At 37.6% G+C, this 14114-nt stretch overlaps 1 protein-coding gene across 4 annotated transcripts in view; it reads left to right on the top strand.

The window, feature by feature from the left end:
* Window positions 1-14114, top strand: part of LOC131676271 (methyl-CpG-binding domain protein 5) — a 106609-nt gene that overhangs the window by 72246 nt on the left and 20249 nt on the right. For all 4 annotated transcript variants that reach the window (XM_058955393.1, XM_058955400.1, XM_058955414.1 and 1 more), the window contains exons 4-5: window positions 9916-10042; window positions 10965-14065. In XM_058955393.1, coding sequence (XP_058811376.1) covers window positions 9916-10042; window positions 10965-14065 — 3228 coding nt within the window. The remainder of the gene's footprint in view (window positions 1-9915; window positions 10043-10964; window positions 14066-14114) is intronic.

Genomic DNA, 14114 nt, shown 5'->3' with positions numbered 1-14114 from the left:
TTGTGTTCGCGTACACACACACAGACGCACATACACACACATACATACACACACACAGACATTTGCCGAACTCGACGAACTGAATAGAATGGTATATGTCACTCGGCCCTCCGGGCCTCCGTTAAAAAGTCGGTTTTCAGAGCAATTGCAATACCTTTCTATTGAGAAAGGCAAAACTATTTTTTCCTTTTTTTTTTCTTTTTTATTAACGACTTATAGTGAGTCAATCTTTTTCCTTTTTTATATTGTAACGACATATAATTAGCAAGGGACTGGAAGGTGAAGTATTTTTCAAATATTAAGAGCCATAGTACTCAAGGGAGAGCAAGGATTTGAAGTAAGAAAGTTTAGAAAAGCGTGGAGTAGGGTCAATGAACAAGCTTAGAGTTTCCCGGTTACTTAGCTTTTTGTCTTCTGCAGCGCAGTAGTCAGGATCTTTTGGCATTAAATGCGAATCACCTGAGTCTGCGGCATGTCCGGACAAGCGTAAAGTCAATTTAATGACCTATGCTGTCGGAGCCGACTGTCGGCTCCGACAGCATAGGTCATTAAATTGAATTGTGTGACCGGACCGTTCAGTCTATATTTCCGGAACCATACGAGCGATCCGTGCGAAATTTTACAGACATCTGTGGGGATAATATAGCTATCATTTGGGACCAAGTTTGTGAAAATCGGCCCAACCATTTCCGAGAAACTGATATGAGTTTGCTAGTTATGAAAGATGGCCGCTTTTCCCGGGCACTTCCGGAACCGTCTATGGTGGTCAATGTAGTCAACGAAAGTTTGTTTGGCCGTCGGTGACCTAGAACTGCAAAGTTAAGTTATTTGAGAGACATTTTAGCGAAATTTTTACCTTTTTTGCTTCCATCGGAGTATCGGTTTGAATCACAATTTGCTATGTGATCGCACGCCACAACCCGTAACTCCGGAACCGGAAGTCGGTTGGGAATAAAATTTAATAGCCATTTACGGGGACGCAACATCTTTCATTTGAGACTAAGTTTGGTTGATTCGGTCTAGCCACCTCCGAGAAACCGATGTGACTGTTAGTCTGAATTTGGATACTTCCGCCGGGGCTTCCGGAACCGATGATGGTGGCCAATGTGACCAAAGAGACTTTGAATGGCTGTTAATGACCTAGTACTACAAATCGAAGCAGTTGTGGTCACATTTTGGAAAAATTTTCACCATTATACATTCATTGCAGAATTTCTTAAAATCGACGTTTTCTGCGTGATCGTACTCATCACCCTGTAATTCCGGAACCGGAAGTCGGATCCATTAGAAATTCAATAGCAGCCTATGGGAACGTTGCACCTTTCATTTGAGACTAAGTTTGTAAAAATTGGTTCATCCATCTCTGAGAAAAGTGAGTGAGATTGTGTTCGCGTACACACACACAGACGCACATACACACGCACACACATACATACACACACACACATACATACACACACACAGACATTTGCCGAACTCGACGAACTGAATAGAATGGTATATGTCACTCGGCCCTCCGGGCCTCCGTTAAAAAGTCGGTTTTCAGAGCAATTGCAATACCTTTCTATTGAGAAAGGCAAAACTATTTTTTCCTTTTTTTTTCTTTTTTATTAACGACTTATAGTGAGTCAATCTTTTTCCTTGTTTATATTGTAACGACATATAATTAGCAAGGGACTGGAAGGTGAAGTATTTTTCAAATATTAAGAGCCATAGTACTCAAGGGAGAGCAAGGATTTGAAGTAAGAAAGTTTAGAAAAGCGTGGAGTAGGGTCAATGAACAAGCTTAGAGTTTCCCGGTTACTTAGCTTTTTGTCTTCTGCAGCGCAGTAGTCAGGATCTTTTGGCATTAAATGCGAATCACCTGAGTCTGCGGCATGTCCGGACAAGCGTAAAGTCAATTTAATGACCTATGCTGTCGGAGCCGACTGTCGGCTCCGACAGCATAGGTCATTAAATTGACTTTACATTGGATAATGGGTTTCACATAACTTGAGGTACACAAAGAGAGCTAGCGCTATACGTCTAATAAAGACAGATAAAAAGGGATTCCGCCAACTTACCCCAACCGCCAACTAGCCTCGGGCTCCCCTACAACTGTCAAATAAGACAAAAAAAGTTGGTTTTTTAAGTTTCATACTTCTAAACATTAGTAAAATTACATGGATTTCCGCATCACCCAAACGCATTCCTTTGTCAAATCTCCGTATAGTTAGATTGCGAGTGGAAGAAAATCGCTGATCACCACGGTTGCGACCGTCGACCGGGAATAATCAATACCAAACTTACAAGAAATAATGATAAGCATACAACCCGCTCCTTATTTTCGTTACTCTTAGTGACTGCCGACTGACATGTTCTACAATGCTTATGTGTATAAAAAGCGCCATCTTTTGGCGAAATTTCCTTTTTAAGAAGATATAATTAATCTATTTTTTTTAAAGAAAAAGGTTTCTATAAATTCTACTGAAGACATCTGTTCATGGTCACTTAGAGGTAATGATTTATAGCCCATGTTGCACACAAACCATATGAGGGCAAGTAAGCAAGTTTTATCCCGTATGAAAAACAGGTATAATCGAGTTTTAAATGCCATTTTTGTCTCACAAAGAATACAATAAGCATGTGGAAGTTTATATACATTTTTACTGCTTTCGAATGAGTCTAAACTATGATTAAATAAAAGATTGTTAATAAAGTCAAGTTATAAATAACACTTTTTAATATGATCTATAATCTGCTACAAATATTCTCATTTTGATCGTTATTTAAATAATATCAAAGCTTGCTTATATTGTTTCACTATTTATGATTTTGCACCATGTCTTGGACGATTGGCATTTCCACTGTAGAATAAATTGTCGTTTAATTCTTAGTGATTGAACAGATATGCACAGGGTATGAAAGAGTTGTGAGAGTTGAGACTGGACAGATGACTTGGAAAAATGACACAAAAAGTTGAATGCGGAAGAATCGCCTAAATCGTATCGGAACATAAAGGGGGTTGTGTAAGGTATTATCGGCAAAAAATTGGATTCCTTAATTTTTTTGGATACAAAGATTGTTTGTCTATTCAGTCAGCTAGCTGGACTTCAGTCAGCTTCAGTCAAAATTTACTGGAGCAATCATTGAGACATTTGCACAGTTGTCTTTCACGTCATTCCACAAGTAACTGAGGGAGCTTTTGTTTTTTGGTCGATTTTCGATTTTTTTGTAGCACTTTGAAGCCAAAGTCCGACTATTGCTAAAAAACGATGAAAATGCTATTGTAAAAAAAATAATATTAAGCATTTTGCAACAAAGCTCTTGTAGTTATCTGCGCAATGATGTAAAGAAGAAAAACTGTGCAAAACTCAGTACGATTGGTCCAGGAAATTTTGAGTTACGGTTTACACCGCATTTTGTCGAGGTGCCTCCTGAAGATTCACTGTCTGCTTCCAGTGTCAGGTTCAATTTGTAAACTTATATTTGTCAATTCATTATCAGAGAGATTACAGACTATATGAAGTAATTGATTGTAATTTATTATATTGTAACCGGGATTTGAAGCTTTCTCAATTTTTGCATGACGTCGGAAAATTTCGTTGAACTGAACGTTTTAGCAATCCAAGATGTTGAAAGCTCAGCAATCTGGATTTAACCCATATGACAGATTGACTTTGCCGAAAATCAGCTTTTGAAATTGTCAAATTCTCAGCTCAATTGCTGAACTTTTGGTATTTCAGGATTGATTAGGTAATCGTGCCGATAATTTAAATTACTTCATTTTCAGCAAAGTATTTTTAACATGTGCATTGTTCCAAAAAGAATAAAATCACATAAAACATCTAAATACAAAATATTTTGAAATTTATTGCGAACACAACGGTGATCAATATATTTATTTCGATGTTTGACATATACATTAATAGTTCTGAACCATTGGTACATATATCTACCTTATCTACTTTTCCAAAATATGGCTTGAGCCGCGATTCAGAAAATAATACGACATAAATTTGGAATACGTCAGATTAAAATATTAATTAACTCTAGAAATAATTAAACAGGTAAAGATTCTGTCAGTTGTTGTAATGATCATACGTTTGTTTGAAGGAAAATTGCGTATAAATGGCACAAATAGTTACAGTGTGATCCTAAAAATATATTTTGCTAGAATGCTTAAAACTCTCATTTCTGGTTTAATGTACTTATTATTTTATTCATAAAATCATAGAAATTTTGTTAGCAAATAAAAACGTTCTAATTTGCATTGATGCAGTACAGAAATATATCTATATTATCTGTCTGCCACAGTGCAAACAAAAATATGAAATATAACACTTGTGAATGTAAAATGATCATTCTGTCAAAGTTTAATTTTTTGTTTGATCGTTGTTTACTTTTTATTTAAGCCTCGCTGAAAAACGTGTACAATTTTAATTCGGAGACCTTTATTGATAATTGTTATTTATTCCAAACTTTGAAAATTCGCTTGAAACGAATATTACTGTTCTCCCCCACGTCGATAGGTAATACCTATTAGATATCATGTTCAATTAGAATGACATTCACAGTTCATTTTGAGTTTAAATTGAAATATTTTAACCAATTTTTTAATCAAAGTTTGAAATCTCGACAAACATACGATTACAGCTTAAAAGCCAACTGTCAAAATTCTATTTGGAAGGAAATTCCGGACAAACCGTTACTCGCCAATCACAGATGTTAGTCGTAAACAAAAGATAAAAATTTTCTATTCCATTAACTGCTATGAACTGTGTTTAGCCTGTAACGGTTTGTCCGGAATTTCTTTTCAAAGAGAATTTTGACAGTTGGCCTTTAATCCGTAATCATATGTTTGTCGAGAAATAACTGTCATGGCACCAATTACAACCGATGGTTCAGCCACTTCTAACTTGACGAGCGCCTATTCAAACTGAATAAAAACATGCATATATACCAATTTATTTTCTTTTGCGTATTCAATATTATGTCACTACAAAGTGCTGTACATCATCGGCCAACTATCAACTATCCAAAACGTTAAAGTTCTAAGTTCAGAAACATATCGGCTACAAGTTGACAAAATTGTTTTCACACGCTATGGAACGAAGAAAAGCTATTTTACTGCATTAAAATATCGGAATGAAAAATAATTCACCATGTTGTCTAATTTACTTATTTTCTTTAACTTGAATTTGTTGTTTTTTAACATTGTCGTGTAACGCAGATTAGAACGCAGCCATATAAATGACAGCATCGTTTGGTTAAAGCTTACCAAATATTTTAGGCCGGTTTAAAAGTTAGTCCGATTTAAAAACTGTTGATACGCTTTTGTGTTACGGCTATCAGTGTACTTGCGCCGGAAGATTAATACCGACATTTTATAATAGGTGATGTATGATTTCATTTCGGCCCGATTTATAATGTAAATTTTAGTTTCGGGAAATGGAAGAATTTCGATTGTCGTTTTATTGCACCGACCGAAAGTAAAGGTATACAATCACCGACGAACCGACGTGCCACATGGAACAAAAAATGCGCCAGATATTGTCCTAATTGTTTAAATTGTAATACGATGTTGCACTAGCGGCATCTGCATAATGGTTCGCGTGGTAGTCTTCGTCGATAAGGGGCAATGCATAAATGACGTAGCATTTTAGGGGGTAGGGAGGGTATACCTAATTTGTGACGAAGTGTGACGTGGGGGAGGGTAGGGTCAGGAGTTGTGCGACGTAGCATCAAGTTTAAATTTTTTAAGAGTAGAGAAAACAATTTAATGTTCCTCCATTCTCAACAGAAATAAATTTAAATTCACACAAGTGAAAAGTAAGCGTTTTTAATGTGGTTAATTTTACGATTCCCGGAATTACAAGCTCGCAAAAAACAACGAAACATTTTGTATGCGGAATTAACTTACTACATTAGTTAGCTTATGTTACTAACTGGTAGACTTAGTTTGATAGCTAAATTAAATTTTCTCTTCGGATTCAACCAAACAAAATTTAGTAATTTAGATGAATGCTTCATAGAATCAGGATTTTCAACCGAGAGAACTTCTTTTCATGCCCCATGACATATAAAATTCAAAACAAAACTGTAAACCCTATATTTGTGAAGAAATGGGCTTATTTTGTACGCAATTTGCTGTTATAATGAAAATGCTGATAAAAGCCGTCAAACATGTTGTAAGGAGATGTATTTAAAAGAATTGAAAAACATATGTAATTTTTTTCATCCCCCGGCAGCGTAGCGCAAGGAGGGGGGGGGGGGTGTAGGAAAATGCTACGTTATTTACAAGGGGGAGGTTTGAGTTTTGTGACCAAATGCTACGAGGGGGGAGGGAGGGGTCGAAAATCGTCGAAAAAAGCTACGTCATTTGTGTACGGCCCCTAACAAAACAGTACGCAAAAAACGAGGTATGTCGACGTTGTACCAGGTATGCTAGAACGAACAAACTTTCTTTTAGCATGTTGAAGATCGTTTTTGCAGCTTTTTGTTATCCTATGTATGTACTATTTAACAAAACTGTCCGTTACAAGCAAAAAAGTAACATTTTTTTTTTTACTTTATTTTTATTAACGTGACTAAAAAAAAAAAAAAAGTAACAGAATACATGCATTTTTCATGAGTTCGGAATATTATTTTGATGCATATTACCACTACATATGCAGCTGAGGGAATTGCACACCTTCTGTAATATCAATATACTTATCGACAAACCTGCCCAGATTCAAACATGGGGGAGCGATCTGTCGCAGTTTGGCAGTAGTGATCGCTTCATTTCAAAACAATAGTTATTTTGTATGGGACACTTTTCGAATGTCTCTGTCACGTCGGTTCGTCGGTGATACAATTACATTGCTGAAAATCTCCGGAGGTTAGTAATTCACACATACACGGAAAAGTTAATTAGCTTTCTCATACTGCTATCTCTTTATCTATGAGCAATTTTAAAATTGCAGTTATCGGAAACTATAATGCGTTCGCGGTATCAGACGCGATGCAATAGGGCTTCTGTGCCGACACAGATCACTACAACATAGTCTGGACAGCCCAACTTAGCGCAATCTAGTGATTTGAATATTTTACGCATTCGTTAGGGGCCGTACACAAATGACGTAGCTTTTTTTCGACGATTTTCGACCCCTCCCTCCCCCCTTGTAGCATTTGGTCACAAAACTCAAACCTCCCCCTTGTAAATAACGTAGCATTTTCCTACACCCCCCCCCCCCCCTCCTTGCGCAACGCTGCCGGGGGATGAAAAAAATTACATATGTTTTTCAATTCTTTTAAATACATCTCCTTACAACATGTTTGACGGCTTTTATCAGCATTTTCATTATAACAGCAAATTGCGTACAAAATAAGCCCATTTCTTCACAAATATAGTGTTTACAGTTTTGTTTTGAATTTTATATGTCATGGGGCATGAAAAGAAGTTCTCTCGGTTGAAAATCCTGATTCTATGAAGCATTCATCTAAATTACTAAATTTTGTTTGGTTGAATCCGAAGAGAAAATTTAATTCAGCTATCAAACTAAGTCTACCAGTTAGTAACATAAGCTAACTAATGTAGTAAGTTAATTCCGCATACAAAATGTTTCGTTGTTTTTTGCGAGCTTGTAATTCCGGGAATCGTAAAATTAACCACATTAAAAACGCTTACTTTTCACTTGTGTGAATTTAAATTTATTTCTGTTGAGAATGGAGGGACATTAAATTGTTTTCTCTACTCTTAAAAAATTTAAACTTGATGCTACGTCGCACAACTCCTGACCCTACCCTCCCCCACGTCACACTTCGTCACAAATTAGGTATACCCTCCCTACCCCCTAAAATGCTACGTCATTTATGCATTGCCCCTTAGCACTGTTTCGATGACGCCTACGTCTGGTCCGAAGAGTACTTATCGATGTTCCTCGCGTTAACCCTTCAACCAGTCGGTGCCGTTTTTGGCTTTCTTCAAGTTTTTCACTTTCAATTGTAACGTTGTGTATTTTATCGGTGATCCGACGTTCTAAAAGTCCTTGTATTCGGATGACTTTTTCGCGCATACCTCTGATCATTCTTTGTCCCACCATGGAGTAGGAGACGATTCGTGGGCACTCGTTTGTCCGGAGCTTGAATGGCGGTGTCGAGAATCAAGCAAGTAGATATGTGATATCTGTATTACGAAACGTTGATTGTTTCCGACTGTTGCCAGACGTTAGTGATTGAAATTGCTATAGCTACCATGTGGATTTGTAATCATCGCCCACATGCAATCAAATTGCGGCAAGGTCGAGCATAGGGACAAATCAGTCGCACTTATGCCCGCTGGTTGTGAGGCATTCACGTATTCCTGCGTTGCAAGTAGGTGTTCTGGGATATCACTAAGCTATCGTTACCCAACCAAAATTCCATAGGTGAAATAGTGATGGAAGCAATGCAAAGACAACTTCGATGCGTGGTGTTAAGAAGACGTAGATTCCATGAAATGAATAATTCATTTTGTTCTCCAAGAGTACTCCTTTTCTCCATCCAGATGTTTTTTCTCTTGCTAGAACCGCAGAATATTTTATGGATCGTCATAAACGCCCTCGTTATTGGATAACGAAGCAAAACGGTTTTTCGTGGTTGGTAGCGTAACTCTCTTTAACATTTCTGCAGAAGACCGTTTGGAGCGTTAGTTAAGAAAACGTTTAAGTTTTTCTTCGTGTAATTTTTACGCGGGACATATCGAAATATCATGTTGAGTTTCCTCACAGTAAGGACACTTCTCAGCAGCTCCGCATTCTCCACACCGTGGCATAGTTGATTGTGTAGTGTACAAACGTCATCGTCCAACGGAAACAGTTCATGGTCCAGCAGACAGAGCTGGCGTTCCAGAATGTTCATTGGTTGAAAGATGGGGTTTTCAAATATCTCAAACAATTATTTCAGCAGATCTTCGCATGGCAGTTCCGTATCGGTGATTACACCTTCAATTTCAACTGCTCGTGAGGGCACGTAGACATGATAATCCTGCGTAAAATGCTCGCAGCAAGCAATCTTTTTTAGTTGCTCAAAGTCACCCACAATCAGTTTACTGAGCTAAATTTTCGTTATTTCGATCAATGTTTAGTTATATGGGTCAATTGTTTCGAATTTTGCACAATTTTTTATCCATATAACTCCCAAGGTAACTACAGATTTTATTTTCTTTCCGATTCCTGAATTTTTCGCCCCGCTTTGAAGCCAAAAATCCAATTTTCACTTAAAAACGGCTATCATGTTTTTGGAATAATAATAATAATAATAATAATAATAATAATAATAATAATAATAATAATAATAATAATAATAATAATAATAATAATAATAATAATAATAATAATAATAATAATAATAATAATAATAATAATAATAATAATAATAATAATAATAATAATAATAATAATAATAATAATAATAATAATAATAATAATAATAATAATAATAATAATAATAATAATAATAATAATAATAATAATAATAATAATAATAATAATAATAATAATAATAATAATAATAATAATAATAATTTTATAAAAAGTTGCGCACACCGCATTTTTTCAAGGTGCTTTCGGAGATTTTCTGTCATTCGTTCAATTTTCAATGGTTTGCAATGAAAATTTTGAAAAATGTTCAAATAACATTGCATTATTGTACGGAAATTTTTTTAAAAAAATGATTGGATATCAAATATCCGATATTTCAAATTCATTCAAGTTTCGGGTTCACAAGAAAATAAAAAAGGGAGTGTACCGACTGTTACGTTGCTATTACCAGAGCTGGATAATATGAAAAATATGCAGGTAAATTTAATGATTTAAGGTCAAGGGGTTAAACTAAATAAAAATAGCAACTACAATTGAAATGTCATGTAAAACTACTCAGATTATCTAATATTCTTAAATTTCCTCCAAACAGGTTCCTAATTCGACACTGGATGGAAAGACCAACATACCTAATAATTTCTGTCTGCATCATGCAAGGATAATGGAAAAAGTAGAATTGACACGACGGGGGAAGAAGCTGGATGTTAATGTCAAAACCGGTAATGATTAATAAATTAAAGTAGGGTGATAAGCCTATTTTTACCATACTAAGCAAGGTGCCTCACTAATTCGGTAATTTCTTGCCTTATAATCAATGGAATGCTTCAAAATTGACATCAACCGCTTTGCTTCGTTGTTAAGAACCAAGAACCACAAATACGTTGAAAACAGTAAAATTCTCGTGTTTGAGCACAATGAAAACTCGAATCGAGTGCCCCTATTGTTGCGCAAGCATTTGACTCAATGCGTTGAACAAAGATGGCAGATACTGCTCTAACCAACGGCTTCAAATGGGTTGGGTGATAATACAAACATGGCGCAAATAGGCTCATCACCCTATATGTTTATTCTTTGCGTTTGGGTGAACGATGTTTTTGTACCTGTTTGAACGTCGTTTCGAATCATGTTTCGTTTTTCTAGTCAAATAATTGTTTTCGGAAAGCACCGTATTTCTCACGTTAAAATTACATCATTACAAAAATCTCCTCTAGATAAAATTAACAGTGCTATTTTCTGCTTCTCGCAAATATCAAGATAACAGCTATGCCTGCCCAAGAATATATGTATGGCAATTCATTATCATTTACGCAACTTATAATTGGATATTAATTAATTGGAGTTTGTCTCGAAATCAATATTTTGTCACTTAGTCCGGTCTGACTTAACACCGACCATATAAGAAGCACCATAGAAAGTTTTTGAAACAGGATACGGTTTATTATAGTTTTCTTTGCCTGGTAATTTGATGAATATCTATAAAACAAAAAAGCTGTGCTAAGGGCGAATACGTATCTAATAACATTTCCCGGTTACATTTCCATCCAAGGTACAACACGTTCTCCTATAGAGACGCTTCCGATAAAGTATCATAAAGTCGCCAATAAACAAAAGAAATAATCAAAACAATTGCATATATTTCAGGTGTTTTAGTGTCAGAAACGAACCCAACCATCGGCAGTGTAGGGAGGTCAACGTTCCCGGCCAACACGCATTTTAATCAGAAAGTGCTCGGAGATGAAGTTCCGACTGAAGCACCAGACGGAATCTTAGCAGATCCCCACATACCAGCTCAACAGCACGACAGAGAGATGATCAGTATTCCACTTTCGAAAACTCCGCCATGGCGTAAGCACACTTCCACTTCATCGAATTCGGCATCACTAGCATCAGTTCCAGCGAACCAACGTCAAATACAGTCTTCTTCAAGTTCAGTGCCAGTCAAAACTCCCGTACAAAGTGTAAATCAAAACGAGCAGATAGTCAAAAGTAGTAATATAACGAGTGAGCCATCAAATCAACCCGTTGCATGCATGACGGGGGAAAATTCCAAACCGAAATGTACAACCAAAAAACGACCTAATTTCAAGGATGATCCGACAGGGTACTTGAATCAACAAACAGCTATTTTGCATAGCTCAATTTCCACCTTACACAGCCCTGATGGGTCATCTTCTTCTCAGGAAAGTCCTCAGCTTAAAGTGATGAGTAGCTATAACCCCTTGGAAGTAGGTGATGCCCCAGAATCTGTTAGATTGAGAATCGAATGCCAGGCAGTTAACACAACTACCGCAACATCGACTGCTGCACAAACATTAACCCAAGTATCCAACGGTATGGTCCAGATACAGCAGAACTGTGATATTAGTCATATGAAGCTTCAACAACAGTTGCAGTTTCAACAGCAACTGCAGCGACAAAATCAGTTGGTACGGCAACATAACGAGCAGCTTCAATTGTTTCAGCAACATCAACAATCGATTGCAGATGAAGAGTCTTCTAAAGCGAATACTCGTTTTGTAACAGTAGCTCAAGCTTCTCCGATTTCTTCGAGTAGTATTACGTTCAGTACTAGCCGGACACCCGATGTCACTTCCACTTCTTCAAGCACACCAGATTTGAAGGATCCCGGATACGGGGGAACATTATCAACTTCAAATCGTAGCCCTTTGTTCAATGTCAATGTGGCTGGAATACGTGCTGAATCTCCTGATGTTTATTCCAGTAGGAGTCTCGTACAAAGTTCTTTCAGTATCAGTCCTCATAAGACACCATGTGTTCGTAATAGCGCCGTTGCTTTTGCTAGCAGCTCATCGGTACCTCGTAATACCATTACATCGGTACAGGCAAATAGTAAACCTGTGACTGTCACTAGTACTAGTGTGGCTAAGATAGCTAAAACTGGGCTACGAGAAACAGAAAACGATACTCAGTCTACCAGTCAAGGATCAAGGTTTGTGAAATCGGAAAAACTTGTGGTGCACAATTCTGCCCATACAGGCGCGCAAAATATGATCAACTTTACACAGCATCATTCACCACAAGGCCAAATAATGTCACAACCCCAGCAGGTTTTAATGACTTCTAATGGTCAGATCATTGTGATGTCTTCTCATACAAATAAGCATTCTGGTCAAATTGTAGCGAGCAATAACTTGAATAGTTCCGGGTCGAATTTGGGACAAAATATGATAATTCCGCAACAGACGGTTTTGAGTAATAATGCTTCTCATTATGTGAACGTAGCTGGATCCCCGGCTGGCTCCAGTCCAGCAGGAAGTACTATCAATACTGTGTCAGCTAACACAAACGCAAACAACAGTGGAATAATGCAGAATATTACTCAACATCAAGCGAATATCATCCATCATTCGCAATCAAATGCAAATTCCAACTTCTTGATCAGCTCCCCAAATAATATGCAATCGACTGTGATATTGAATAATGGGAACGTAATCCAATCTGGACAACAGATGCTAACGTCGAACAATCCGCAAGTCATGCATTCAGGTAATATTATTTCGACGGCGACTTCATCAGCAAATATTGGCACGAAAATGATATCAAATGGGGGAAACTCTGGTATAATTACCAATCAATCCAATATTAACCAATTAATCAATACCAATAATAGTGCAGTAACTACTATGCAAACTGGCGCTGGGGTCGGTATACCGCAACAGGTCATGCTGAACAGTTTACCTCCGAACAGTATTGTTATACAACCTAATTATAATTCCGCATCAGATGCGATTGTGAATCAAGTTGTCAATCAAGACGGCACAACCACGTCGTACATTCAACAGCAAAACCAACAAAGACCAATACTCATTTCACCAGATTCTAAGAAGAGAGCGAAAAAACGAAAAAGTAGTGATACAACAAATAACCAGCTCTTATCGCCTAACAGTCTTCTGCTTCAGCAACAACCTAATCATGTTGTAGGGCCTCAACAGCAAACGCAACAGGCGCAACAAACCATTCAATCTGTCAACCAATCTGGTGCCATGCTGCAAATCACTCCACAGTACCAAACACAGAGTTACCAGCTGAGCCCGGGAATATCTGGTCTAACAATAGTTCCACAGAAAACCCAACAACAGCCGCAACAGCAGCAACAGATTCTTTTGCAAAATGGTCAAATCATTACGCAGCCCTACAATATTATAAGCCAACAAGTGCTACTTCCAGCAGGTTTCGTTATGGCTCCCGATACCACATTGGTTCAGATTCAAAACGTTGCTACACCTTGCGGCAGCATTATAACCACTCCCCAGGGAATGATAATTCGAGCGCATAGTCCCCACCAACAGAAAAGTTTTCTTTCGCCTAATACTGGTCAACAGTATATTGTAAACAACAATGGCCAGGTTAGTCCAATGGGTGCGCAAATTTACGGTGGACCGGTTAACATCGTTGTTCCGCAACAGCAGGCTGGACCTGCTGCTTCATTCGTTCAACAGAATACAACTCTAGTTCAACAGCATCCACAGCAACACATCGTACAACAGTCAGTTCAGATCGCTGCTGCACTAAACACTAGCACAGATAGTAGTAGTACGACTAGCAGTACAAATGATAGCCCTTCACTACCATCAACACCTCAGCCTCCGATGCAACAGAAAAGTCTTTCAACGTACCTTTCCGGAACAGCATCCCCTCCGGATACAACCACGCATAGCCCGAACAGCCCCGACTGTGCATCCAGCGAGAAAAGTGTTGGAAGTGCGGACAGTGTCAACATGGTGCGTATTCATACATTGGAACTGTATTCTAGATTTTATTTTTACAATT

This window comes from Topomyia yanbarensis, chromosome 1 (genome assembly GCF_030247195.1).
Source record: "Topomyia yanbarensis strain Yona2022 chromosome 1, ASM3024719v1, whole genome shotgun sequence".
NCBI classification, from domain to species: Eukaryota; Metazoa; Arthropoda; class Insecta; order Diptera; family Culicidae; genus Topomyia; species Topomyia yanbarensis.
Note: the sequence above shows the minus strand (reverse complement) of the source record. Positions and strands in the feature narration are given on the sequence as shown.